Source organism: Moschus berezovskii, chromosome 7 (assembly GCF_049115385.1).
Source record: "Moschus berezovskii isolate FMDL1 chromosome 7, NW_MosBer_1.0, whole genome shotgun sequence".
Classification (NCBI taxonomy): Eukaryota; Metazoa; Chordata; class Mammalia; order Artiodactyla; family Moschidae; genus Moschus; species Moschus berezovskii.
In genome coordinates this window covers 70599309-70625723 of record NC_142466.1, presented here as the reverse complement: position 1 = coordinate 70625723, position 26415 = coordinate 70599309, and the positions used below count along the sequence as shown (strand labels likewise).

Genomic DNA, 26415 nt, shown 5'->3' with positions numbered 1-26415 from the left:
GATCAAAGGAGAGTTGGGCAGTACCCAGAGAGTTCCACAAAACCTGGAAAAGGGAGGGCATATGGAGCATGCGGAGAGCAGAAATGTGCCTGGTCCAGGATCACTGCAAAAGACGGTTCTAAAGGAAGGACTTTTGAGCTGAGATCTGAAAGATAAGCAGGGGAGTAGCCGGGTGAGGGTGGAACATGCTCCATGAGAATGGAACATTCTAGACCAGAGAAACAGCCTATGCAGAGGCCCTGAGGCTGGAGGAAATGGACTGTTGAGGAATTCAGAGCCCCAATGTCTGTAGCTCAGATCCCTGACCGAGGCAAATCTGAAGAGGTGGAGGGGCCATTGCAGCAATGGCCATGGAGTGGCGCGGGCAGAGTTTCATCTTTTTTTTTTTTTTCAGTTGGGCCTCGTCTTGGTTGTGGCACACAGGCTCTCTAGTTGTGTCACATGGGCTTTATTTGCCCTGTGGCATATGGGCTCTTAGTTTCCCAACCAGGGGTCAAACCCATGTCCCTTGATTGGAAGGCAGATTCTTAAACCACTGAATCACCAGGAAAGTTTGAATTTACATCTTTTGAAAAGATCAGGGGCAAGGTGTTTGATATCCAAGACTGTGTGACCAAGTAAGAACACGGTGGTAGCTGTGGAAACGATAGCCAATGTGGATGGTTTAAGAGATGCTTAGGAAGTAAAGGAGGAAGGGGTGAATGATGGGTTGGCTTTAGATACAAGGAGAAAGGGGCTTCCCAGATGGCTTAGTATTAAAGAATCCACCTGCCAATGCAGGAAAAGTGGGTTGGATCCCTGGTCAGAAAGATCCCCTGGAGGAGGAAACGGCAACCCACTCCAGTATTCCTGCCTGGAGAATCCCGTGGGCAGAGGAACCCCTGGACAGAGGAGCCTGGCAAGCTACAGTCCACAGAGTCACTAAAAGTCATACATGACTGAGCGACTGCACACACACACATGTGGAGGACACCGCTGGGATCTCACTTGCCCACTGTGCCTTTCACGAGGCCTGACTCACAGAGGGAGGGGTGCTGGGGGGAGACAGGCAGTAGTGGAAAAGGATCTCACCCTGCGGGTTTTCGTCTGTTTTGGGTCTATTTTTTTCCCCCGAAGTGTTTAGATAGCCTGGTTCATCCAGCATCAGGGTTTTGCCAGATGAGAGAAGTCAGGAGGAAGAAAGATTTTATGGTGTTCTTAAGAGTGAGGCGACAGACCACAGAACTGGCTGGAAGAAAGAGAGTGAAGAGAGAATGGGCAGGTGGGGGAGAGAAGGTAGAGGAAGCCAGTGATGGAAGTTCTCACGGGGGAAGGTGTCTGTAGTGGGTGAAGCCTGGCCTGATGTCCTGGGTTGCTGGGACAAGGAATGGGCATCATGGTATGCAAATATCACATGACCCAGACACCATCCTACAAGCTGGCCTTTCAGAAAAACTGGAGCCATGCCTGAGGGATTATGTTGCCCTGGAGAGGGGTCTCTGGTCCAAAGCTCTCCCCTTGAGCCTGAACCTGTTTTTACTGATCCATCATAGGTGATGACAGAAGGTGGGTCACATCTGGAAATGCCAGTAAGCTGGAAGCAGGAAGGGTGTGGTCAGTAAGGGGTGCTTGAACTAGTGACTCTGGAAGCGGGTTGGACTGTTTTAGTTGTGGGGCTCGTCTGAAGTCACACAGCTGAGAAGTGACTCCCTGGTATGGTTTTCTGTGCTGTGGATTCCAGATTTCAGAGGGTAATCCCTTTCACTTATCTTGCTCTCAAGCTGAGAACATGACACTGCTTAGTCTGCATCTTGGGAGGATAGTCAGAGCCAGCTAGGGGATGGCTGGAACTGCATGTGGGAAGACTTCCTGGAAGATAAAGCATCTAAGCTGGGCCTTGTAGCAGCTGGACATACAGAGTGGTAAGGAGGAGATGTTGGCAAAGGAACAGCAGAAGCCAAGGGCTGGCACAGGAAGCACACGGAGCCTGTTTGGGATGTGGTGAACATACAGTCTGGTCTGGCTCAATCTAAAGGGAATAGTATCGGATGCTGGCCAGACACCAAGGGCAGAGAGGTGGGAGCAGCCTACTCTGGCAGGAAGGAATGTTTTATCACTGACGTTGTTTAGAACTATAGGCACATCGTGATAATGAAGCCAGGCTTTTTATTGATTTATTATTGTTTTTAAGTTCTCTATAGAAAAAGCACCCCCTTACTTTCTGCGCCCAGCTGACTGCTCAGCTCCCTACTACCTTTGTCTCCCCGCGCCCCTCCCCACCTCCCCCGGCTTCCCATTTACAGCAGGAGGGAAGAGAGCCCTAGAGACAGGAGCAGGATTCTAGCCAATGCCTCAGAAGGCCCAGGATCCATGCCTATAAATGCCCACCACCCTTACCAGGGCTGGGTTGGCACACCCTGGGACCACTGTGCTGCAGAGCTATAGGTCCTATGGGTCCTGGGCTGCAGTTGGTAGTCAGAGGCAGAATGCTTGGGCTCTAAGGGCACCCTAGATCTCACCCTCCTAAACAGAGCCTAACAGGGATTAGTAATACCCTTTGGGGTTACTTCCGCATATAGAGATGTTGCCAGGACTTCATGGGCACTCAGACAACAGCTGGACCTGATTAGTCCCATTTCACAGATAACAAAACTGAGGCTTCAGAGTGACTCTCAGAACCGTGGCCTACTGAGACACCATGTACTCCATCCTGGTAGCACTTATAACCTTTGCTGAGATGCACATCTCCCTGCTGCCCAGCAGGAGATCTTACATCACAAGAGAGGGAGCCCCAAGGGTGAGAGGTCAAGGGGCTGCCTATGGCCCAGTGAGAGAGACTGGAAGGGGCTGGCTGTGGCCAGAACAGAGAGGTATTAGCATCAAGAACTAGAGATTTGCGATCCCTCTGGGATCGGCCACTGACCAGCCTGGTGACCTTGGACCAGTTATAGCCCTTCCTGGGTCTTTGTTTCTTCACCTGCAAAATAAGGGGTTAAATTGGTTGATCCCTACTGTCCCTTGCAGCCTGAATATCTTCTCTAAGCAACTCCCTGTCTTCTATTCTGGTGGCATCCAAGACAAGGTATGCAAAATGCTCTGTGCGGTGCAGGAAAAAATATTATCTAAACAAGAAGATAATTCATATTTGCTATCATTTGCCAGGTGTAGACACACTGACCCCCTCTCCAGGAAGGGGTCAGGCAGCCTCATGTCTCATGTCTCCAGAAGTCTCTGAGAAAGGGGTGATAAGGATACCCCACTCTTTAGTTCATTTTAGGCAGGTTATCTCAACTAATTAACCTGGTCCTTCAATTCAGGTCAATCTAGATTAATTAATCCAGATTGGATTTGTGGATTATATTGACTAGTTCTAACTAAACTAACCCTCAATAAGGGACTTCCCTGCCTACAATGTGGGAACCCCAGGTTCGATTCCTGGGTCGGGAGGATCCCCTGGAGAAGGAAATAGCAACCCATTCCAGTACTCTTGCCTGGAAAATCCCATGGACGGAGGATCCTGGTAGGCTACAGTCCACGGGCACGCAAAGAGTCGGACAAGATTCCTACCAGGACACTGAATTGTTATTAATTCTGATAATGCTAGTGCATAAGGATAAGAGAATGGGAGAATGAACACTTGGATTTTTAGTACAATCAGTTTCACCCACAAGGAAAGGGGAAAAAAAACAACCATGAGACAAGAAGTCAGTCCAAGATTTTTTGAGGGGGAGGACACTATTTGAAGTAGAGATTTAGTCACTCTGGTTAATATTAAATCTTGCCTCATAAGGTATAGATTGTACCTTATGTCTGTTAGTGATGGTTAAGTGCATAAGTGTTAGTCACTCAGTCGTGTCCAAGTCTTTGGGACCCCATGGACTATAGCTTGCCAGCCTTCTCTGTTAATGGAATTCTCCAGGCAAGAATACTGGAGTGAGTAGCCATTCCCTTCTCCAGGGGATCTTCTCTATCCACGGATCAAACCCACATCTCCCACACTGCAGGCAGATTCTTAACCATCTGAGTTACAGAGAAGCCCATGTTTACTTGTATGTAATATATTTGGGTGGGTGAGCTCAATCTTTTTCCCTTTGAAAGTAGTAAATGATCAAAACATTTTGGGTCCCACTGCTCTAACGTCTTTTCATTGCTGCTGCCACTTCTGACACACCACCACGTTTGTGACCGTCTGTTGTTTGAGTGGGATGTGATTTCTTCATTTTCTCGCTAGGGGATATGACCCTCTGACTCAACAATTAGAAGACCTTCTTCCCCAGCTATCTTTGGAATTTGTTCCTTCAAGAACAGCAGCACAGATAAGGAATAAAATATTTGACTCTGTATCCAGACGCAGGATCAAAGGACACTTAGGGCTGGAGACCTGGATCCCATTCCTGTTCTGCCCTGTGTGGGTGACCCTGGGCACAGTAAGTCAGTTTCCACATCTGTACCTCATGATCTCTGTGGGGTCTGGCCAGTTCTGCTTCTCTGAGATGCAAAGTCTGGGATATTTTTGGAGACCTGCTCTGCTGAGTGGTTCTTAGCCTCCATCTGGAGGGTTTGGCTATGATCCTTCCAAACTGGGTGAGAGATGGGGACAGCTTGGAGCATTACTGGGAGATAACTAAAATGGGGAGATGGGAAATTGAGTCAGACAAGAAACTCCCCAACCTGGAGCAGAGCCACCCCGGGGACAGGTGATCAGTTGCCTCAGATCTCTGGAAGGGCCATTGTGGGGCAGAGAAACGGATGTGGTTGGTGGGGCTCCAGGGATGGAGACAGGGCCGTGGAGGAAACTGTAGATTTCCTCTCCGTAAAAGGAAGAAGTCTAACCGTTGAGCTCTTCTGTCCCCGGAAGGGGTGACCTTCTCTACAGTAGAATGGGGCAAGCCTAGATCTGCAGACTTTTCAGATGGAATGGTGTGGAAAAGGAGAGCAGAGAGCTGGGCTGCGTGCCCTTCTGGGTCCCTGACCCTGGGCAGTCCTGGGATGCTGCGTCTGTTTCTTGCCTCCAGATGTAATAAGATCATTTGACAGAGGGAGTTAGTGGGCCTGGCTAAGAATTAGATTAGATAAGAATTAGAGCTTTAGATTCGAAATCTTTGCTGAGGGTGGGGGAGGGGCGCAAAGCTTCCTCTGTTTTCCTCCAGTTAAGGAGATTTTCCTGGCTCTGAGCACAGATGACCCCTCCCATCCCTGGATCTTTAGGTCTTTAGGTGTTGTTGCCTCTTTGAAGAGAAAAGGAAAATGGGTTCTTTGCGCTTCTGGTTTAATCTGTAAGCCCTGTTCAAAGTCCTGACTCATTTTTGCAAAATGTTCATTTCAATCCATTAATACAGGTAAACAGTTTAAAACTGTGCAAGTAGTCAATAGAAGTTATTACTTATTTTTTAAATTATTTTTTATTGAGTGTAGGCATCTTAAAATATTTTATTAGTTTCAGGTGTACAATATAGTGATTCAATATCTTTATGTAGATTATACTCCAGTTCAAGTTATTTAAAAAATAATGGCTATATTTTCCTGTGCTGTGCAGTATGTCCCTGGTGCTTATTTCTGTTGTCCATAGTAGTCTGAGTCTCTGAACCCCATGCCCCACCTCCCCATTCCCTCTCCCCACTGGAAATCACTAGCATGTTCTCTGTGACTGTGAATCTGTTTCTGTTTTGTTATATACATCCTTGTGTTTTAGCATTTCGTACTCTAGGTCTGTCCCACGGTGTAGCTGCTGTTACTTATTTTGAATTTGACACTAACACGGTTTGCCCTGTGTCAGGTACTGTTCTAAGGCAATATGAATGGATAAATGTGTGGAATCCTTATGATTCCCCTATAAGGTAGTTTTTTTATTTTTGACCCTAGTCTACAGTTAAGGAAACTGAAATGCAGAGAGGTTTTGGATCTTCCTTACATCGCTCACTGCTCTCGTCTGTGCCCACTGGTTCATTGGGGCCTCACTGTGTGCCAAGGTTAGGGTCTCCATCCCACTGCTTCCCTCATCTCACTGCAGCCTGGCTGGTGGGAGGTGCCGTGTAGTGCTGAGACACAGGGAAGGCGAGTTGGGTTGGTGGCCAGGTCTCTGACTCTGAAGCCAGTGTCTTGACCACCTGCCCTCGATGCCTGTTATTCAGATAGCTGTTCAGAAGCTGTCGTGAGAACACCTGTTCAATTCTTGATGCTGGCCTGAACTGCATTTGTGTATTGAAAGAATACTGGAGAAAGAAAGCCCAGGACCACGGCCCCCGGTAGCCCCGAGTTAGGATGTGGCTGTGTGCTCACAGAGTCGTTGGAGGTCAGGTTCCCCCTTGTTGTGCAACCTCAGGAAAGTGCCTCCATCGCTCCCAGCTGAGTGCAGCTTGCTCCATCCAGGAAGTGGGGCTAGTTCTCCCCACCCCAAGGTGGTTGTGAGGAGTAAACTAACAGTGAATGGGAAGGTCTCTGTAATCCCAGAGCAGGGCTGTAAAGCAGTGGTCCTCACAGTGGCCCTTGAACCAGCTGTTCAGTGCTACCTGGGAAGTTGCTACAAATGCAGGATTCCCAGGATCCACCCCAGACGTGCTGAATCAGAGACTCAAGGATGGACCCAGCAGTCTGGGTAGCAGTCAGCTTTCCAGGAAACCCTGATGTGCTCTCAAGTTTGAGAACCAGTGTCAGAGTGATCGGTCTTTTTGCGATGCTCAGGCTTTTCATTGCAATGTCTTCTTTCATTGCAGAGCACGGGTTCTAGGCCTGTGGGCTTCAGTAGTTGTAGCACGTGGGTTCAGTTTCTCCGTGGCACTTGGGATCTTCCTGGAACAGGGATTGAACCTGTGTCCTCTGTGCTGGCAGGTGGACTCTCACCCACTGGACCATGAGGGAACTCCCTGTTGGAGACATTCTTACAAAGTGTAACTGAGATACTGTCACAGGTCCTGGCAGAGTCAGTTCCGGAGCAGAAGGGCCTCCTCGCCGGAGATGCTGACATCTCTCCTCTACTCTTTGTCCTACACTGGATCTCCCACCCTCCTTCCCACCCTGGCTTGCAGGACCAGCCTTTACATATGTGGGCAGAGTCCAGGGAGGCTGGAAATGGGGAGAAGGCCTCACCATCCTCTCCTGGTGTCTGTTGCAGACAATGCCTGGGGAATTGATTAAGGCTGTGCAGGGGCATTTATCTCCAGGTGGATAAGCAAGTGGGGAAGAAGTAGGTAGGAATTTCCCATCACCCTCCTGTGTGTGTGTGGCTTGACCAGGAAATGAAATATTGGGCTGCCCAGGCTCAGGCAGGAGCAGGCAGCCCTCAGTCATACCTGGGGACTCTTTCCACAGGGAGATGGGTTGAATGATGAAAGGAAGCTATTTTTCTGATTTAAAACTCTAGCTGCTGAGAAGTGGTCCAGAAATGGACCTGGAGGCAGGGTCTCCTGACTCTGTTTCTCTCAAAGAGCTGAGGTCTGGGGGGTGGTGGTGGGGCAGTCAGGCTTTGACCCCTGGTCAACTGCCTGCGAGCTCTTCCCTGGTCAGTGAGGCTCCTGTCCTCCTGAGTCCAGATAAGGAAGGCCTCAGAATCCTCCTCATCTCAATTTGCTCCACAGCCCCTCCAGCAGATAGGAGCCGGGCATGAAACGAACCCACTTATTTCTTCCTTGAACACAGCCCGTAGTTGAGGAAAGAAAATTCTTGCCCTTCTAATCTGCTTCAGCCCCAACAGGCCACACCCTGGTTACAGACTTTGACACCTGACCCTCCGTGGACTCAAGTGCCAGCACAGCGGGTATTCAGAGCCTCACCCAGCCAGCTTCCGGCCCTCATTCGGTCAGTTGGTTGCTCAGTCGTGTCCGACTCTTTGTCACCCCATGGACTGTAGCCCACCAGGCTCCTCCTCTGTCCATGGAATTCTCCAGGCAAGAATACTGGAGTGGGTTCCCATTTCTTTCTCCAGGGGATCTTCCCAACCCAGGGATCAAACCCACGTCTCTTGCGTCAGTAGGCAGATTCTCCACCACTGCGCCACCTGAGAAGCCCTCAGCCCTCATTGCTCCTCTGCATTTGCTCAGGCCCCAGCTGAACTAGACCCCTGGGTGCCCTGACTATGCCTTTGCATGCCCATCCCCCCACCGTGAGCCCCTTGCTCTGCCTTCACTGAGCCCTCCCCCTGCAGTGCTGGCCCTGCTCTGTCCTGTCACTCTGCTCAGCCTTGAAGGCTGAGATCAGACAGAGCCTCCTGCTGGTCTTCACCCACTCACTGGGTTTCGATCTCCCTACTGCCCTGAACTGAGCTCGCTGGCCTTTCCCTTCAGTCTGGGCTCCCAGGGGGTGAGGATTGTTCCTGCCTCTGCCCTACAGCATCTGGTGCAGGCAGGGCTCAGGGAGGGTCCCGGGGATGCTACCTGGACTCACTCTGGGCCCCAGGTCCCTGCAGCTGGACAGGGTGATGTGAGGGTCCGCTGACAACAGAGTTTAGGCCCCCTCGTTGGGTGCCCACCCCAGGGCTGCTTCAGCCCTCCCGCAGGGCTACCTTGGGGCTCTGAATGAGGCATTTTCCCTCTCAGGGTCTCAGTGTCCCTTTCTGTCCAAAGACAGATCCAGAGGCTCTGCCAGAGAGTGGATAGTGGAGCAGGAAGTGAAGCTACCAGATTTTCAACCTCCAGGAGGCATCTTTAAAAAGTCTCTGTAACCCTTGTCTCTCGAAACTCCCAGATAAGGAAATTGTGGGGCAATAAATCTTTGTGGAGTTTTGGTCGGGGCCTGGTCAGGGGGAATAGACAGGAAGAAGCCCTGCTCTGTTTCTCCAGAGGTCAAGGTAGGAACAGCTCTGGGGACTGGGGTAGCTGCCAGGTTCACAGTTCCACCGCCCTCACGGCCCCGGGGTCTGGTGCCTGCAGGCTGCGGAACCCTCAACAAATGGTTCTAACAGGCGGGTTGGGCAGAGGCGTTACCATTTTATGAGTAGACAAACAGAACCCAAGAGGGGATAAGTTTGTCCAGCGTCATGTAGCAAATTGGCATCAGAATTAGGACTCTCCAACCTGACCAGCACACCTCCTGTGGAAGTGACAGGCCCAGTCCCCGGCTCCTAATACCCAGAGAGAGGGTGTTCAGGAGAGGCCTATGGAGTGAGTGAAAGCTCAGAAGAGCAGCTAGAGCAGTCTCCTCCTGAGTACCTGCCTGTGGGGTCTGGCCTGTGGGTGGCCAGAGCTGAAGGGAGAGGACCATTTGGGCTTGGATGGCTTGGATGAAAGAAGGAAGGAACACAGGGAACAGGACAGGAGAAACGGAAGGAGACATCCATCAGCTGAGCTTCTACTTAGTACTGAAACCAAGTAGGACCCTGTGAGGCCCCCCGGTCTCACAAAAAGCCTTCTGGCTCTCCCGTTTCTTCTTTGTAGGATAAAGGCTTCGGTTTCCTAGATCTTCCCAGAGTCCCAAGGGGCAGATGCAAAAAGCTATTAATTAGGGAAATAAGGAATTCAGAAACAAAGGAGAAGCGATCAAGAAACTAGAGTGCAGTGGTTTAGACTCCAAGCTCCCAATGCAGGGGGCCTGGGTTCGACCCCTGGTAAGGGGATTAGATCACACGGCCTGCAACTAAAGATTCCACATGCCGCACCTACAAATCCCGCAAGCCGCAACGAAGATAGAAGATCCTGTGTGTAGTAGCTAAGACCTGGCCCAGCCAAATAAATCAATATTTAAAAAAGAAAAATTAGCTGTAGTGTAGCGATTAAAGCAGGATCCAGGTTCCTCCTCAAGGGATATCTATAACAACGCTGTTGTGCTCTTCTGTGGGAACTAAGGCCCCCACCCAGGGGGAGGATGGAATCTTCAGGCTGGATCCAAGATTCCTGGAACACGTCCCTGTTACCCCACCACCAGTCAATCAGAAAAAAGTCACACACCTTGCAGCCCTCACCCCAAATTTTTCCTATTAAAAACTTCTCCCTCGGGGAGTTTGGGTTTTTTGAGCATGAGCCCCTTGCTTGGCCCTGTAATAAAATTTTCTCTCTTCCAAACTCCAGTGTTTCCGTACTTTGCATTGGTTTGGCCTCACCATGCATCAGGCCCATGAACTTGTGTCCAATTACAGTACCAGACACAGGCAAGACATTTTCCATCTGTACCTCCTTTAATCCTAGACAAGGCCCCATGAGGGAGACATGTGCGTGTTAGTCAGTCATGTCCAACTCTTTGCGACCCCATGGACTGTAGCTTACCAGGCTCCTCTGTCCATGGAATTCTCCAGGCAAGAAAGAGTGGGTTGCCATTCCCTTCTCCAGGGGATCTTCCCAAACCAGGGATCAAACCAGAGTCTCCCACATTGCAGGCAGACCCAAAGACAAATGGGGATCCAGGATTTGAACCAGGGGCCTCCTCTTACCCTCCGAGTATCAGGACCTCATGGGCTAGAGAGACTGCCCAGGCCTTGGAGCTTGGGAGGCTCCCTCGAGGCAGTCCTATTTGAGCCAGCCCAGGAAGGTGGAATGAGAGGAAGGGGCATCCTAAGAACCCAGCTGAGGGCCAACCTTGGCATTACCTGGGCTGACTTGGGTCTAGGCCAAGAGAAAGGGTGTGAGCAAAGCTGCGATGTCTGAGAAAGCCAACAGTTTGAGGGGAGCTCGGATAAACCAGTGTGGCTCAAAGGGCAGGTGTGTGGAGCAGAGGGGAAGGCTCTCAGGAAATGAGCAGGGGCCTCAAAAACCCAAGTCTAGCAGAGGGCTATATCCTAAGGACGGAGGTGATCTGTGAGGCGAGGGTAGGGGGAGCTCTTAAGGGAAATGACAGGGTTAGGGTAGGGGTAGGATAGGAGGCCTGGGCTGGGGTGGAGGAGAAACAGAGTCAATGAGTAAAAAGGCTGACCAGGCCTTGCACAGCTTAAGTGAAGGGTTAAGAGCAAGGGGGGCCATGGGGCCAGGAGACTGGGTCATCTCAGGAGATGCCCTGCTCCCCTTCAGGGCCCAGGGACCTGGCTCTGGGCAGTGTCAGATGTCCGGAGGAGGCACTCGCTCAGGCCTAATCTCATCAAGAGGAAAAAGGCATTCTTGGCTCACTGTGACTCAATCTGTATTTCCTGTGGGCCTGCGGGGAGGCATCTGTGTGGACCAGAAGGACCGTAGAGCTGGAGGAGGGGTGACAAAGGCAGAGGCGGGAGGGTACGGAGGCAGAGAGAACCTGGGGACAGGACTGTGTCTACATGCTGGCTGCAGGGCTCCTCAGCCTCCACTGCTGTTGAACCCAGGCAGCTGAGGACTGGCTGGTGAAGGAATCGTCCCCAGGCAGCATCTTTCTGCTTTCCGACCTAGGCTGTGCCCATGTGAAAGTGTTAGTAACCCACTCGTGTCTGACTCTGCAACCCCATGAACTGTAGTCCCGCCAGGTTCCTCTGTCCATGGAATTCTCCTAGCAAGAATATTGGGGTGGGTTGCCATTCCCTTCTCCAGGGGATCCTTCCCTACCTAGGGATCAAGCCTGGGTCTCCTGCACTGCAGGCAGATGCATTACCGCTGCACTACACCAGGGAAGCCCTGGATGTGCCCATGAAGAGAACCAAAGGGCTTCCTCTGCCCTTCCACCCTCCTCTCCCACTCCCACCAAGACCCTCGGTCCCCTCAGCACAGGGGTGAACTAGGCTGCTGGCCTCTGCTACCAGACACATGTTGATGTGCCCAATGCACAGTGAGGCCAGACGAGCCGAGAAGTCAGAATTTGGAGCAGAGAAAGGTTTCTTACAGGGGCAAGCAAGGAGAATGGGTGGTCCTTGCTCAAAAGACCCAAACTCCCTAGTGGTGTTTGGGGAAGAGTTTTTATAGGCAACATTTAGGGTGAGGGCTTCAGGGTGTGTGACTTTCTTCTGATTGGTTGGTGGTGAGGCAATAGAGTTCAGGAATCTTGTGCTCAGCCTAAAAGTTGGTTCATCTAGGTGGGGGGACCTTAGTTCCTGTCAGTCAGTCAGTTCCTGTAAGAGAGCTCAAAGATATATTGTTACGTATATCCCTTAAGGATGAACCAGAACTCTGCTTTATCACTGTGCTATTGTTTGACTCCCTCTCCTTTGTTTCTGCATTCCCTCACCTTCAAGATTAATAAGTGTTTGAATCTGCCCTTTGGAGCTAAGGGGAAGTCTAGGAGGCTGCAGGCTTTTGTACCCTAGAGAGCCCCACCAGAGACATGCACGAATATATGCCTTTCCTCTCCAGGTTCTTCTGGATCCACAGGGGTTGTTAGCTTTTCATGTGGCTCATCAATGTGATGATTACTGAGGGTCAGAACTCTGCACCTAGCAGGCTGCTTTGCCCTTTCTGGTTTGGGATTTTTACTCACATCCCCAAAATGTTGGGCCCTCAGCACGTCCCTGTCAAGTACTAAATCACATTTTGTTGTTCAGTCGCTCAGTCGTGTCTGACTCTTTGCGACTCCATGGACTGCAGCATGCCAGGCTTCCCTGTCCTTCACCATCTCCTGGAGTTTGCCCAAGTTCATGTCCCTTGAATCGGTGATGCCATCCAACCATCTCACCCTCTGTCGTCACCTTCTCCTCCTGTTTTTGATCTTTCCCAGCATCAGAGTCTTTTCCAACAAGTCAGTTCTTCGCATCAGGTGAATAGTCTCAATCTGCACATCTGCCAGCCAAGATAAATTCCACTAAGAATAATTCTGGGAAGTTGGTAGGACTGGCGTATCCTCTCTCCTTTTGACCTTTCCCAAATTCTTCCACTTGGTAATAATTTCTTAGTTCCACGTTCCTTACCAGGACCTCCTGTTTAAGACAACTCATGCAAGTGGTTACTATGGTACCTAGTCAGTGTGGGCGGTTTCAGTCAATGGTTCCCCTAACATTCACAGCAAACATCTGTTGGGAATGATGTACACTGGCATTGGTCCATGTACTCTATGGATTATCTCTTCTAATTGTCAGGGCAGCCCCATAGGAGAGTGTGGACCCAGGACTAAACTCCTGGGTTCTGGATTCCAGCTCATCCGTTTACTTGCTGCATGATTTGGGGCACGTTACTTAACCTATCCGTGCCCCAGTTTTCTCATCTGTAATAATGTGGTGATAATAATGTTGCTCTGGGACCCCTTCCAGAGCCCAAGAGTGGGATCTTGTCTAACACTCAAAAATGAATTGTCTAAGGAAACACATGTGCTGAGAAAGCAGAAGACTTTATTGGAAAGGGGCACCTGAGGGGAGAGCAGAGGGGTGAGGGAACCCAGGAGAGCTGCTCTGCCACGTGGATGGCAATCTCAGGTTTTATGGTAATGGTTAGTTTCTGGGTTGTCTCCGGGCAGTCATCTTCCTTGTGCCTATATCTGTTCTGACTCAAGGTCCTTCCTAGTGTCACGTGCATCTCCCAGCCAAGATGGAAACCAAATATGCAAAGGTTTCTGGGAGGCTGGTAGGATATATTAGGGACTGGCGTCTGCACTCTTCTTTTGGCCCCTCCTGATTTCTTCAGTCTGGAGATAGCATGTTCCTTATTGAGCCCTCCTGTTGCGAGATAACTATTGCCAACGGTCAATTTTGTGCCTGGCCAGGGAGGGCAGATTCAGTCAGTAGTTCCTTAACAGCTATATTTACCTGGTGAGGATCAAGTTAGTACCTGGAACATACTTCACATACAGTAAGCAATGTGTTAGCTGCTATTTGTTATTATGCTTGATTTTACTAGTGAGAAATAGACATGCTAAGTAACTGGCCCCAGGTCACAAAGGCACAGTGGACGTGTTCTGTAGTTACATTGTTCAGTTGGGTACCTGGTAGCCATGTGTGACTGCTGAGCAATTGAAATGTTGCTGGTGCAACCGAGGAGCCAGTTTAACATTTTAATTGATTTTAACTTAAATTTAGAAGCCATGTGTGATTAGAGACTCCCGTGTTGGACAGAGCCGGTGCCTGGGTCCCTTAACAGATGATCTGATTTAAGTGAGTCTCATGTGCATTCAAAATTGCAAACCACTGCCCTATGCTTTAGCATCCTGTTAAGATCGTGTCATCTCATCCTTTCCTGCTCTCAGCCACGTCCCTGAGAAGTACACATAGGTGGAGAACAGTGACTGAACTGCCGCCTTACCCCAGCTCTCAACCCTTGGACTGGCACAGAATAAGCACTAAGTCAGTAGTGGATGAATCTGCTAATTGAATTAAATTGTTCCCTGATGCTCAGTAGTAAAGAACCTGCCTGCCAATGCAGGTGACTCAGGTTCCATCCCTGGGTCGGAAAGATCCCCTGGAGAAGAAAATGGCAACCCATTCCAGTGTTCTTGCCTGGAAAATCCCATGGACAGAGGAGCTACAGTCCATGGGGTGGCAAAGAGTGGGAACACAACCAAGTATACAGCATGTATGCATATTCACCTCTCTTTACAGACCTTGGGACTTCCCTGGTGGCTCAGACGGTAAAGTGTCTGCCTACAGTGTGGGAGACCGGCGATCAATCCCTGGGTTGGGAAGATCTCCTGGAGAAGGAAATGGCAACCCACTCCAGTATTCTTGCCTGGAAAATCCCATGGACGGAGGAGCCTAGCAAACTACAGTCCATGGGGTTGCAATGAGTCAGACACGACTGAGCGACTTCACTTTCACTTTACAGACCTTGGCTTTTTCTGCTTTGAGATGTTCTGTTCTTTGATTCCGGAGAAGGCAATGGCAAGCCACTCCAGTACTCTTGCCTAGAAAATCCCATGGATGGAGGAGCCTGGTAGGCTGCAGTCCGTGGGGTCGCTAAGGGTCGGACACGACTGAGCGACTTCACTTTCACTTTTCACTTTCCACTTTCATACATTGGAGAAGGAAATGGCAACCCACTCCAGTGTTCTTGCCTGGAGAATCCCAGGGAAGGGGGAGCCTGGTGGGCTTCTGTCTATGGGGTCACACAGAGTCGGACATGACTGAAGTGACTTAGCAGCAGTAGCAGCAGCAGTTCTTTGATTCAGTATGATGGGCTCTTTAAGAAGTCATTCTGGAGCCTTCTGTCTCATAGGCAAGTTGTCAGAGTCAAGGCTGTAAGGTCGTGGAAATGGGCGTCTCAAGCTGTAAGGAAATAACCCAGACACCAAGGGAAAGTAACAGGCTTTATTGGCAGTGCGCTCCCGGGCAGAACCCACTGACCGCAAGAATGGCCACTAGGAGTTCTGCCCCAACAAAGGCAGGGTGCGATTTTTATGCCTTCGGGGCAGGAAGTAGCATCATATAACCTGGACAGGCCTAAAATAAGGTAAAGCTCGGGAATGCGAGATTGTGAGTGGTCAGCTAGACAGGGTTGGTCACTCTGGAGGTCAGGAAGGGGGGTAGATCTCGGCAGAGGGTTATTACGTCAGAAATTCCTCAGCGGTTTGGCGGGACTTTTTCCCTCCGGCGGGGGATAGAGAGGGGAAGAAGGAGCCAAGATAGCCACCGGGAAGGGGAAGCCAAGAAGGCCACCAGGGTCCAACCTTACAAAAGCTACTCATGATTTATGGTAGAATTGTTGCATGTGAATAGGATAAAAGTTTTCTGGAGGCCTCTATGGTAGGCGGCAAGGTGACCAACTTTTCCCTGTTTGTCAAAAAGTTTCCTGATTTTAGCACTGAGAGTCCTGCATCCCAGGAATACCCACCCCACACCCCAACCTGGACAAACCAGAACAATTGGTTTCCCTGCTTCTGTGAGGAGCAACAAGGACTCTCCTTGCTTCAAAAGAGGGAAGAAAACTAAGCCTGTGGGGTGAGACCCTGAGGTCCCAGTTCCCTGGATTCTGCCCTACCCCCACCCTCCACCCTCCCCCGTCACTTCAGACGCTGTCACTGGCCTGTTGTAGGGAAAAATAAAAACACCTAGTGCCAAGAAGTGACAGCTAAGTCAGGGCCTGACTTCAGAGAACAGAATTCTTATTGGGAGAAGTGGCTGAGATCTGTGTTTCTTCTTTCTGCTATGTAATAAAGGAGGGCTCCATGGTTAGGCAGAGACCTGTCTTGACAGCAAGGGGGGGCCTCAACCTCAACTGGGCCTTAGCTCCCTGAACCAGGTATCTCACCCAGTCCTGAGGGTGAGGGTAGGGGATCTGAGAGGATGAATTAGAAAGGAATTAGAGAGTGAATTAGAAACTTCCTGTCAAGTTTAGGGTCAAAGCCAGGATCAAAATAAACTGTGATGGAAAGCTGAAGCCATTTACCTCAGACTGGGACTTGAACCCATGTGCTAGGATTCCAACCCAGCCAAAACTCCAGATATGGGACTTGAACCCAGTCAAAACCCATGGTCTTCCAACTGCGATCACAGGCCTGGTTTCAGAGCCAAATGAAGCTCAGGTTCTTGATGTCTCATCTCAGAAAGAATTCAGTGAGAGACAAACTGATAGGTGAGAAGTGACTTTCATTCAGAAAGAAACACACTCCACAGAGCGTGGGCCATTGCGGAGGGCGAGTGCAGCCTCAGAATATGGTGTGGTTAGCTTTTATGGGCTGAGTAATTTCATAGGTTGATGAGTGGGAGGATTATTCCAACTATTTTGGGGAAAGGGTGTGGATTTCCGGGGTTGGGCCACTGCCCACTTTTTGGTCTTTGATGATTGACCTTGGAACTGTCAATCAGTTCCCACCTGTGTCAATCACCCACCTTGGCACCTCTGGGTGTGTCAGCTAGCTTGCTGATGTGTTAGTGAGAGTATCCTGAGGTCTAGTCAGGTTGACTTATCTGCCACCTTGGACCCATTTGGTTCTAATCAGTTTATGTTGTGCCCTTGGGCTATGACATAATTTTAAAGGTTGTGCCCTGCCCTCTTCCTTCCTGTTCCATAACTGTCAACCCAGAATTGAAGTCAAGATATGGGACCTATCCTTAATTAGTGTTAATTCTTGGTATTGTGTTAATTCTTGGTCTTTGTAGATCACCTTCATATACAGTTATGATCATCTTTTTTCACTTTGTGAAGCTAAGAAGCTTTTCATTCTAATCTCCTTCTATTAACTGTGACTGAAGTTAGGTGTGGTGATTCATACCCTCCCAGGAGGTGTGTCTGGAGGCAGCTTGATGACCACAAGGTTGGGTTTTAAGGGAAAGAATAAAATGTAATTCTAAATATTAGATGTGGAACACAAGCTTACTAAGGGGACAGTAGTAGCCTGGAACCGGTGGATAACCCTCCCCACCCCTGACATTCAAAGACCAAATCAGGTAATTTCATTCTCTCCCTGAAGCCAGGATCAGCACCATTAATGAATAATCTGCTATGCTGCTTTGTACCACACCCAGTTTGGGTTTGGTTTCAGCCACCCTGCAGCTAACCCTTGTCCTGCAATGATTCAGGGCTGGGCTGGGAAGACAGGCCCTTGGGGCCAGGAGGGACAATCTCTGGGTCTCTGTGCCCTATGTATGTCTCCACCTCTCTCAAAAGTCCCGGAGGAGCAGGAGTTGGGAAGAGCAGCATCTAGACCAGGTGGTGGCTTCTGCTTACCCACTCTGCTGCTCCTACTCCTGTGATCTTGGTCAAGTCTCTTCCTCAGCACCGAATGAGGACCACAAGCCTCAGGAGTGTTGTAAGGGCATCGAGCTATTCCACTGTCAGGCATTAAGAAATAAATTCAGTGGAGACTCCTGGGTGGTCCAATGGTTAGGACTTCATGCTCCCAATGCGGGGGTGTGGGTTCAATCCTGGGCCAGGGAACTAAGATCCTGCATGCTGCATAGACAGACAAAAAATAAAAATAAGTTTTTTTATTTTTTTTTTTAAACCCTCAGTGGGATGTTAAACCCAGTGATGACTAATTTTTTTGCAGGGCAAGGAATTCACAGCCCAAAGAGCCTAATCCTGTGGCATCTAGCCCGCTAAGCACCCTTGGGATAGCAGCAGCAGAAGGAGCCACCCCCTGCTTTGTGCCCCAGAGGGCTGGCCTGCTCCACCTGAGGAGGCCTGCCATGGCTTTGATGTGGGCCCAGCTAGATGGGACCAGGCAGGACAGGACAAGTGACATGAGGTAGACCTGGCCCAGATCTGTGCTCTGGCCCAGGCTGTGGGCAAGGGCCTCACAGTGCTAAGGGCCCACTAGAGTACTCATTTCCAGGCAAGTACCTGCTTGTGGGGAAAGTGAAACTCCTGCTTTCTGAATTGCTGAGTCCTGAAATTCACTCGTGAACTGATAAATACATGCACGCAGGAGCAGTGCATGTTGTTCAGTCACTAAGTCATATCCAACTCTTTGTGTTAGTCAGGAGTGGTAAGCTATAGTGAAAGTGAAAGTCACTCAGTTGTGTCCAACTCTTTTCGACCCCGTGGACTATGCAGTCCGTGGAATTCTCCAGGCCAGAATACTGGTGTGGGTAGCCTTTCCCTTCTCCAGGGGATCTTCCCAACCCAGGGATCGAACCCAGGTCTCCTGCATTGCAGGCGGATTCTTTCCCAGCTGAGCCACCAGGGAAGCCCAGTAGCCACCAGGGGTAGGCTATGCTTGGTGACAAATACCTCTGCTGTTTCTCAGTGGTTCGCTGCTGCTGCTGCTGCTAAATCACTTCAGTCGTGTCCGACTCTGTGTGACCCCATAGACGGCAGCCCACCAGGCTCCCCCGTCCCTGGGATTCTCCAGGCAAGAACACCGGAGTGGGCTGCCATTTCCTTCTCCAATGTGTGAAAGTGAAAAGTGAAAGTGAAGTCGCTCAGTCATGTCTGACTCGTAGCGACCCCATGGACTACAGCCTACCAGGCTCCTCCGTCCATGGGATTTTCCAGGCAAGAGTACTGGAGTGGCTTGCCATAATTCTGTCACGCTGTGTGTCCAACATGAGTAAGTTGGCAAGAGGTACCGTGTTCACAGAGTGCCTGGGGGACTCAGGATGAGGGAAGCTGCACCATCTGGAACCTGTGGCCTCCTTATCCCTCCAGCCGAGGACGAGAGTTCTGGAGGGTCACAGGCAGGTGACATATCACGTCCACCCACGATCCACTGGCTAGGACTAATGTGTTAAGTCGCGTCCAACTCTTTGCCACCCCATGGACTATAGCCCACCAGGCTCCTCTGGCCATGGAATTTCCCAGGCAAGAATACTGAAGTGGGTTGCCATTCCCTTCTCCAGGGGATCTTCCTGACCCAAGGATCGAACCTGAGTTTCTTGTGTCTCCTGCGCTGGCAGCCAGATTCTTTACCACTGAGCCACCTGGGAAGCCCAGGCTAGGGCTAACTGCAGGGCGGCTGGGATATAAGGGTAGTGATGGAGTGTCTGGTGAGCATCAGGGCCACAGACAGATGCCCCGTCCTCCCCTACTGCTGCTGAAGGCTGGGGTGTGGGCCAGAAGCTGAGCCTGCTGACTTGCCGCCTACATTGCTTCCCCCAGTCCAGGCCCCAGGCAACTCCTCAGCTGCCACTAATTACCTGTGGGTTGCCAAAGTGGCGGCTGCAGGGCACTGGAGTGGCGGCTGCATGGTGCTGGAGCAACTTTAAGGTAATACCCCATGTTCCCAGGCAAAGGAGAAACCCCAGCAAGACGGTAGGAGGGGCGAAATCGCATTTAGAATCAAACCCCATACCCGCCAGAGACGCTCAGAGGGCTCAAACAAACCTTGTGCGCACCATGACCCAGGGACCCCACAGAGACTGAGACAGAACTGTGTTTGCGCCTCTCCTACGGAGGTAAGGGTCATCAGCAGACTGCTGCAGGGGCAGGGGCTCTGGGTGCAGTAGACCTGGGTATGGTATAAGCCCTCTAGGAGGAGGTCACCATTAACCCTACCAAAGAGCCCCCAGAACTTACACAGGACCAGGAAAACAGACTCTTGGAGGACACAAACAAACCTTGTACACACCAGGACCCAGGAGTAAGGAGCAGTGACCCCACAAGAGACTGACCCAGACTTGCCCATGAGTGTCCAGGAGTCCCTGTTGGAGGTGTGACCTGCTGCAGGTTTGGGGACACTGCATGCAGCAGTGCCTGCATGGTACCTTTTGAAGGAGGTCACCATTATCTTCATTACCTCCACCATAGTTTGGCCTCAGGTCAAGTAACAGGGAGGGAACACAGCCCCACCTATCAAGAGAAAATTGGATTAAAGATTTACTGAGCATGGCCCCAACCATCAGAACAAGACCCAGTTTCCCCTTCAGTCTGTCTCTTCCATCAGAAAGCTCCCATAAGCCTCTTATCCTTCTCCATCAGAGGGTAGACAGAATGAAAACCACAATCACAGAAAACTAACCAATCTGATCACATGGACCACAGCCTTGTCTAACTCAATGAAACTATGAGCCATGCCATGTAGGTCCACCCAAGACCGCGGGTCATGGTGAAGAGTTCTGACATAATGTGGTCCACTGGAGAAGGGAATGGCAAACCACTTCAGTTTTCTTGGCTTGAGAACCCCATAAACGGTATGAAAGGGCCAAAAGATAAGACACTGAAAGATGAACTCCCCAGGTTGGTGAAAGTCGCTCAGTCATGTCTGACTCTTTGTGACCCCATGGACTATACAGTCCATGGAATTCTCCAGGACAGAATACTGGAGTGAGCAGCCTTTCCCTTCTCCAGGGGATCTTCCCAACCCAGGGATTGAATCCAGGTCTCCCGCATTGCAGGCAGATTCTTTAACCGTTGAGCCACAAGGGAAAGGTGCCCTATATGCTACTGGAGATCAGTGGAGAAATAACTCCAGAAAGAATGAAGAGACAGAGCCAAAACAAAAACAACACCCAGTTGAGATGTGACTGGTGATGGAAGTAAAGTCCGATGCTGCGAAGAGCAATATTTCATCAGTTCAATTCAGTTCAGTTTCTTAGTTGTGTCTGACTCTGCGACCGCACGGACTGCAGCATGCCAGGCCTCCCTGTCCATCACCAACTCCCGGAGCTTGCTCAAACTCATGTCCATCAAGTTGGTGATTCCATCCAGCCATCTCATCCTCTATCGTCCCCTTCTCCCCCCACCTTCAGTCTTTCCCAGCATCAGGGTCTTTTCCAGTGAGTCAAATCCTCGCATCAGGTGGCCAAAGTATTGAAGTTTCAGCTTTAGCATCAGTCCTTCCAATGAACACCCAGGACTGATCTCCTTTAGGATGGACTGGTTGGATCTCCTTGCAGTCCAAGGGACTCTCAAAAGTCTTCTCCAACACCACAGTTCAAAAGCATCAATTCTTCAGCACTCAGGTTTCTTGATAGTCCAACTTTCATATCCATACATGACCACTGGAAAACTCATAGCTTTGACTAGATGGAACTTTGTTGGCAATGTAATGTCTCTGCTTTTTAATATGCTGTCTAGGTTGGTCATAACTTTTCTTCCAAGGAGCAAGCGTCTTTTAATTTCATGGCTGCAGTCACCATCTGCAGTGATTTTGGAGCCCCCCAAAATAAAGTCTGACACTGTTTACACTGTTTCCCCATCTATTTCCCATGAAGTGATGGGACCAGATGCCATGATCTTAGTTTTCTGAATGTTGAGCTTTAAGTCAACTTTTTCACTCTCCTCTTTCACTTTCATCAAGAGGCTTTTTAGTTCCTCTTCACTTTCTGCCATAAGGATGGTGTCATCTGCATATCTGAGATTATTGATATTTCTCCTGGAAATCTTGATTCCAGCTTGTGCTTCATCCAGCCCAGTGTTTCTCATGATGGACTCTGCATATAAGTTAAATAAGCAGGGTGACAATATACAGCCCTGACGTACTCCTTTCCCTATTTGGAACCAGTCTGTTGTTCCATGTCCAATTCTAACTGTTGCTCCCTGACCTGCATACAGGTTTCTCAAGAGGTAGGTCAGGTGGTCTGGCATTCCCATCTCTTTAAGAGTTTTCCACAGCTTGTGGTGCTCCACACAGTCAAAGGCTTTGGCATAGTCGATAAAGCAGAAGCAGGTGTTTTTCTGGTACTCTCTTGTTTTTTTGATGATCCAGCAGATGTTGGCAATTTGATCTCTGGTGCCTCTGCCTTTTCTAAATCCAGCTTGAACATCTGAAAGTTCATGGTTCACGTACTGTTGAAGCCTGGCTTGGAGAATTTTGAGCACTACTTTGCTAGTGAGTGAGAATGGTGCAATTGTGCAGTAGTTTGACCATTCTTTGGCCTTGCCTTTCTTTGGGATAGGAATGAAAATTGACCTTTTCCAGGCCTGCAGCCACTGCTGAGTTTTCCACATTTGCTGGCATATTGAGTGCAGCACTTTAACAGCATCATCTTTTAGGATTTGTAATAGCTCAACTGGGATTCCATCACCTCCGCTAGCTTTGTTCATAGTGATGCTTCCTAAGGCCCACTTGACTTCGCTTTCCAGGATGTCTGGCTCTAGGTGAGTGATCACACCATCGTAATTATCTGGGTCGTGAAGATCTTTTTTGTATAGTTCTCCTGTGTATTCTTGCCACCTCTTCTTAATATCTTCTGCTTCTGTTAGGTCCATACTATTTCTGTCCTTTATTGAGCCCATCTTTGCATGAAATGTCCCCTTGGTATCTCTGATTTTCTTGAAGAGATCTCTAATTTTTCCCATTCTATTGTTTTCCTCTATTTCTTTGCACTGATCACTGAGGAAGGTTTTCTTATCTCTCCTTATTATTCTCTGGAACTCTGCATTCAAATAGGTATATCTTCCTTTTCTTCTTTGCTTTTCACTTCTCTTCTTTTCACAGCTATTTGTGAAGCCTCCTCAGACAATAATTTTGCTTTCTTGCGTTTCTTTTTCTTGGAGATGGTCTTGATCTCTGCCTCTTGTACAATGTCACGAATCTCCGTCCATAGTTCTTCAGGCACTCTCTCTATCAGGTCTAATCCCTTGAATCTATTGATGCTTCTGAACTGTGGTGTTGAAGACTCTTGCAAGTCCCTTGGACTGCAAGGGGATCCAACCAGTCCATCCTAAAGGAAATCAGTCCTGAATATTCATTGGAAGAATGATGCTGAAGCTGAAACTCCAATATTTTGGCCACCTGATGCAAAGAACTGACTCATTGGAAAAGACCCTGTTGCTAGGAAAAATTGAAGGTGGGAGGAGAAGGGGATGACAGAGGATGAGATGGTTGGATGGCATCACCAACTTGATGGACATGAGTTTGAGCAAGCTCCAGGAGTTGGTGATGGACAGGGAAGCCAGGCGTGCCGCAGTCTGTGGGGTCTCAAAGAGTTGGACATGACTGAGCTACTGAACTGAACTGAAGGGAGACCATTATCTTTGCTCTTCTTTCCTAAGACAATCTGCAGGGCTTATTTGTCTCAGGACCCAGTGCAGAGAAGAGCCGTGTGGCTCCTTAGCAAATGGTGTCATTTGTCTTACAGGCACTGAGTAAATAAATCCTTTTTATTCTCTTTCCCCGTGTCGAATTGACAGCTAGGAAGCTCAGACACAAATCCCCCAGGCCCACCTCCTCTGTGTACAGGATCGGGCAACCCACATTCATAGCTTTGCTCCTCCTACATTCCTAGTAGATTTCTTTTTTCCTGCATTTTCCCTTTCTCCCCATTTCCTCACCATGGCTTTTTCTTTTTATTTCCTTCTATCTGTGTTCTATTTCTGTAAGGCTTCTCGCATCCTTTCTGGGATCAAATGGGCATTAATTAAACAGTCCCTGTGTTCTGTGCTGCTTCCTGTAGCTCTGGCAAATGCCACCAGGGTTTTGGGCAAAGCTCCCAAAAGGAGGGCTGAAATGTCTGAGCTTCACAGGACAGACCTGCCGCCATGAGGCTGATGGGCTACCTGCTGCTGTATAAGGGGCTTGGCTCATGTGTCAGGCCCCTGATCACTGTGACCTCCTGAGGTCAACAGTCTAATTTTGTGCCTTTGGACTGAGCACAGAGAAGAGCCTCAGAGGCAGACCACCCGGGCTGGGCCAGCGCCAGCCCTGTCTTGACCTCTCAGTCAAACATGCCTTCCCCTGGGAAGTGCCTGGGAGCATGGGGTGGACAGAGCACTGTGCTGGGCATTCCTGGGGCAGCCCCAGGCCTTCCGTTGAGGAACCTGCAAGCTGGTAGAGGAGCCCTGACGCCAAACTCCAATTCAGAGCAGGGAGGAGAGACAGAAGAATGAGATCTCTGCTACTCGGTTTGGCTTTGGTGGAGACCACCTGGGAGTTGGGGGAGAGGAGAGACGAGTACAGACAACAGGGGCCTGGGAAGAGCAAGCCAAGCAGAGGGAAGGACAAGGGTAAAGGCCCAGAGGACTGAAAATGCAAGAGTAGGTACCAGGGAGACTGGATGGTGTTCTTTATCTGGAAGGTGCCGTTTAGAAGATGAGCAAGAAAAAGGGAATCTTGGAATATGGGGTGGGACCCAAGTTGAGTTTGGCCTTGATCCTATAAAGCAGCAGTGAATGGGGAGCGTCGAAGGGAGCTCTGAGGTAGGGGCCTAGGTGGGAGGAATACAGCCGGGCTTGCTGTGCAGAACAATCCTTCTGGCTGCATGGGGAGAGAGGGTGGGAGGGCCCAGTGGGTCAACAAGACCGAGAGGAAGGGGTTTGAACTGAGCAGCATCAGGGGCAAGAGGAGGCCACGTGGCACCGTAGATTTGGCCACTAATGAGCCCTGGGTCCTCTTACAGGCCATTCATGATATCGCCCTGCTTACCCCTCCAGCTTCTGTTCTCCTCATTCACGTCATCCAGTTTACATGGATTCGTGTGTGTGTGCTTACTTTTCTTTTCAGCATCTTGCTAATCTTAAATATATAGCATATATAGTTCTCCAAATATTTCATGTTGGCCTCTGTTTCAGGGCCTTTGCCCAGGCTGTTCCATCTGCCTAGGACATCTTTTCCCCAGCTTACCCTGGTCTAGCTTACATGGCCAACTCCTACTCATCCTTCAAATCACAGCTCACGTGTCACTTCCTCTGAGGGCAGCAAGTCCTCCCTGACTGCCATGTACAAACCTCCATTATTACCTATGGTACACTGGGTCCCAGTGGCCCAGACTCCCCTAATGGCCTCACTCATGGGACTCTTCTCTCCTGTAAGGCTGGGCTCAGGCTTGCTCTCTCCAAACCTCCAGTGTCTGGCACAGGGCCTAGTCACACTGTGGTGCTCAGTACATATTGAGTGAACAAATAGAAGGCTGGATGAGGAATGAGGGAAGGTCAAGATGCCTGGATGATAATAGTGGTAGTAACTATCACTGTTGAGCAAGGGATCTTAGTATATCATCTCATTTAATCTCATGATGCATCTGAGACCGATACTTTCTTTATCCCCATTTTATAAATAAGCAAACCGAGACTTCAGAAATTGTTATTTGCACACCCAACTAGTAAGCGCAGAACTGGAATTGGAACCCCCAGCAGGCTGGCTCCAGAGGATGCAGTGTTAACCCACTTAGCTGGGCTGGCCTGGGTAGGGAGGCTGGGCTGTCTGGTGAGGTGCTGGATAAGGAAAGGGGTGGGGTGAGTTCTCTCCAGTTTTTCTGCTTTTTTGTGTTTGCACTCAAAGGAATGAAAAGCAAACAGTTCAGTAGTACTTGTACACCATCTCACCAGGCCCTTCCAAGTAGCCACGATTCTAGCCTTTTCACCTGGGTACCTTTCCTAGCATGTCACTGTCCTCATAGAACTGACCACTGTCCTGCTCACACCCTCACCTTGAGAGGAGGTGAGACTCTGTGTGTCCTGTTCTCAGTTGGCGAACCTCATGTCTCTTCTGTCCCATTTGTCTCCCACAGATGTCATGGCACCCCCAGTACCGGAGCTCCAAGTTCCGCCACGTCTTTGGCAAACCAGCCAGCAAGGAGAACTGCTACGACTCTGTTCCCATCACCCACAGCGTCCAAGACAATCATTTCTGCGCTGTGAACCCCCACTTCATTGCAGTCGTGACTGAGTGTACTGGTGGGGGTGCCTTCCTTGTCATCCCGTTGCACCAGGTAAGGACGCCTGCTAGGCCCAGAACCAAACAGCTCTCTGGAGGCAGCACAGGACAGATTTAAAGTAGAAAGAGCCTCAGTATGGATTCAATACATGGGTTCAAGTCCTAGCCCTGCTGTGTGACCGTGAATAAGTCATTTCACCCCTTTCAGTCTTGGTTTCTTCATTGGAAAAGTATGCCTCTCCTGGGATTTCAGCTTCTTGCAGTCATTTAGGACTCCTATGAGGAGTCCTATGTTTAGGACCCCACTGCAAAGTAATTCATTCCTAAATAACATTAAATGCATTGCCGGGCTCACGAGACATTGGAGAAGTCTCCAAAGCCAGCTCCTCTCTCCAAGAAAGAAAAGGACCTTGAGGCAAAATCTAAGTAGGAGAGGTAAGCAGGAAGTGAACAGGAAGAACAGGCTTGTCTCGTGGCAATTGTTGACAGCAGAAGTTGGGACATATGCAATTGTTGATATTTAACAGAGTTTGATTCCCAAAATGGCAGTTTCATATAGATTAACAGCAGATTGTTTCAGGTTCCTGCGTCTTTGCCTTGAGGCAGCATTTCTGAAGGGACTGGAGGGCTTAGTAGTGACTCTGGTTTTCGGCGGAAGCAGATAGAAAGTTTCTCCAGAGAAAAGTATCTCAGTGTGAACAGGACTCCCACAGATTAAGA

General features: G+C 49.7%; 1 protein-coding gene across 3 annotated transcripts in view; it reads left to right on the top strand.

Moving 5' to 3' along the window:
• The window catches only part of CORO2A (coronin 2A), a 62613-nt gene that overhangs the window by 12556 nt on the left and 23642 nt on the right, over positions 1-26415 (top strand). For all 3 annotated transcript variants that reach the window (XM_055427119.2, XM_055427120.2, XM_055427122.2), the window contains one exon: positions 25550-25750. In XM_055427119.2, coding sequence (XP_055283094.2) covers positions 25550-25750 — 201 coding nt within the window. The remainder of the gene's footprint in view (positions 1-25549; positions 25751-26415) is intronic.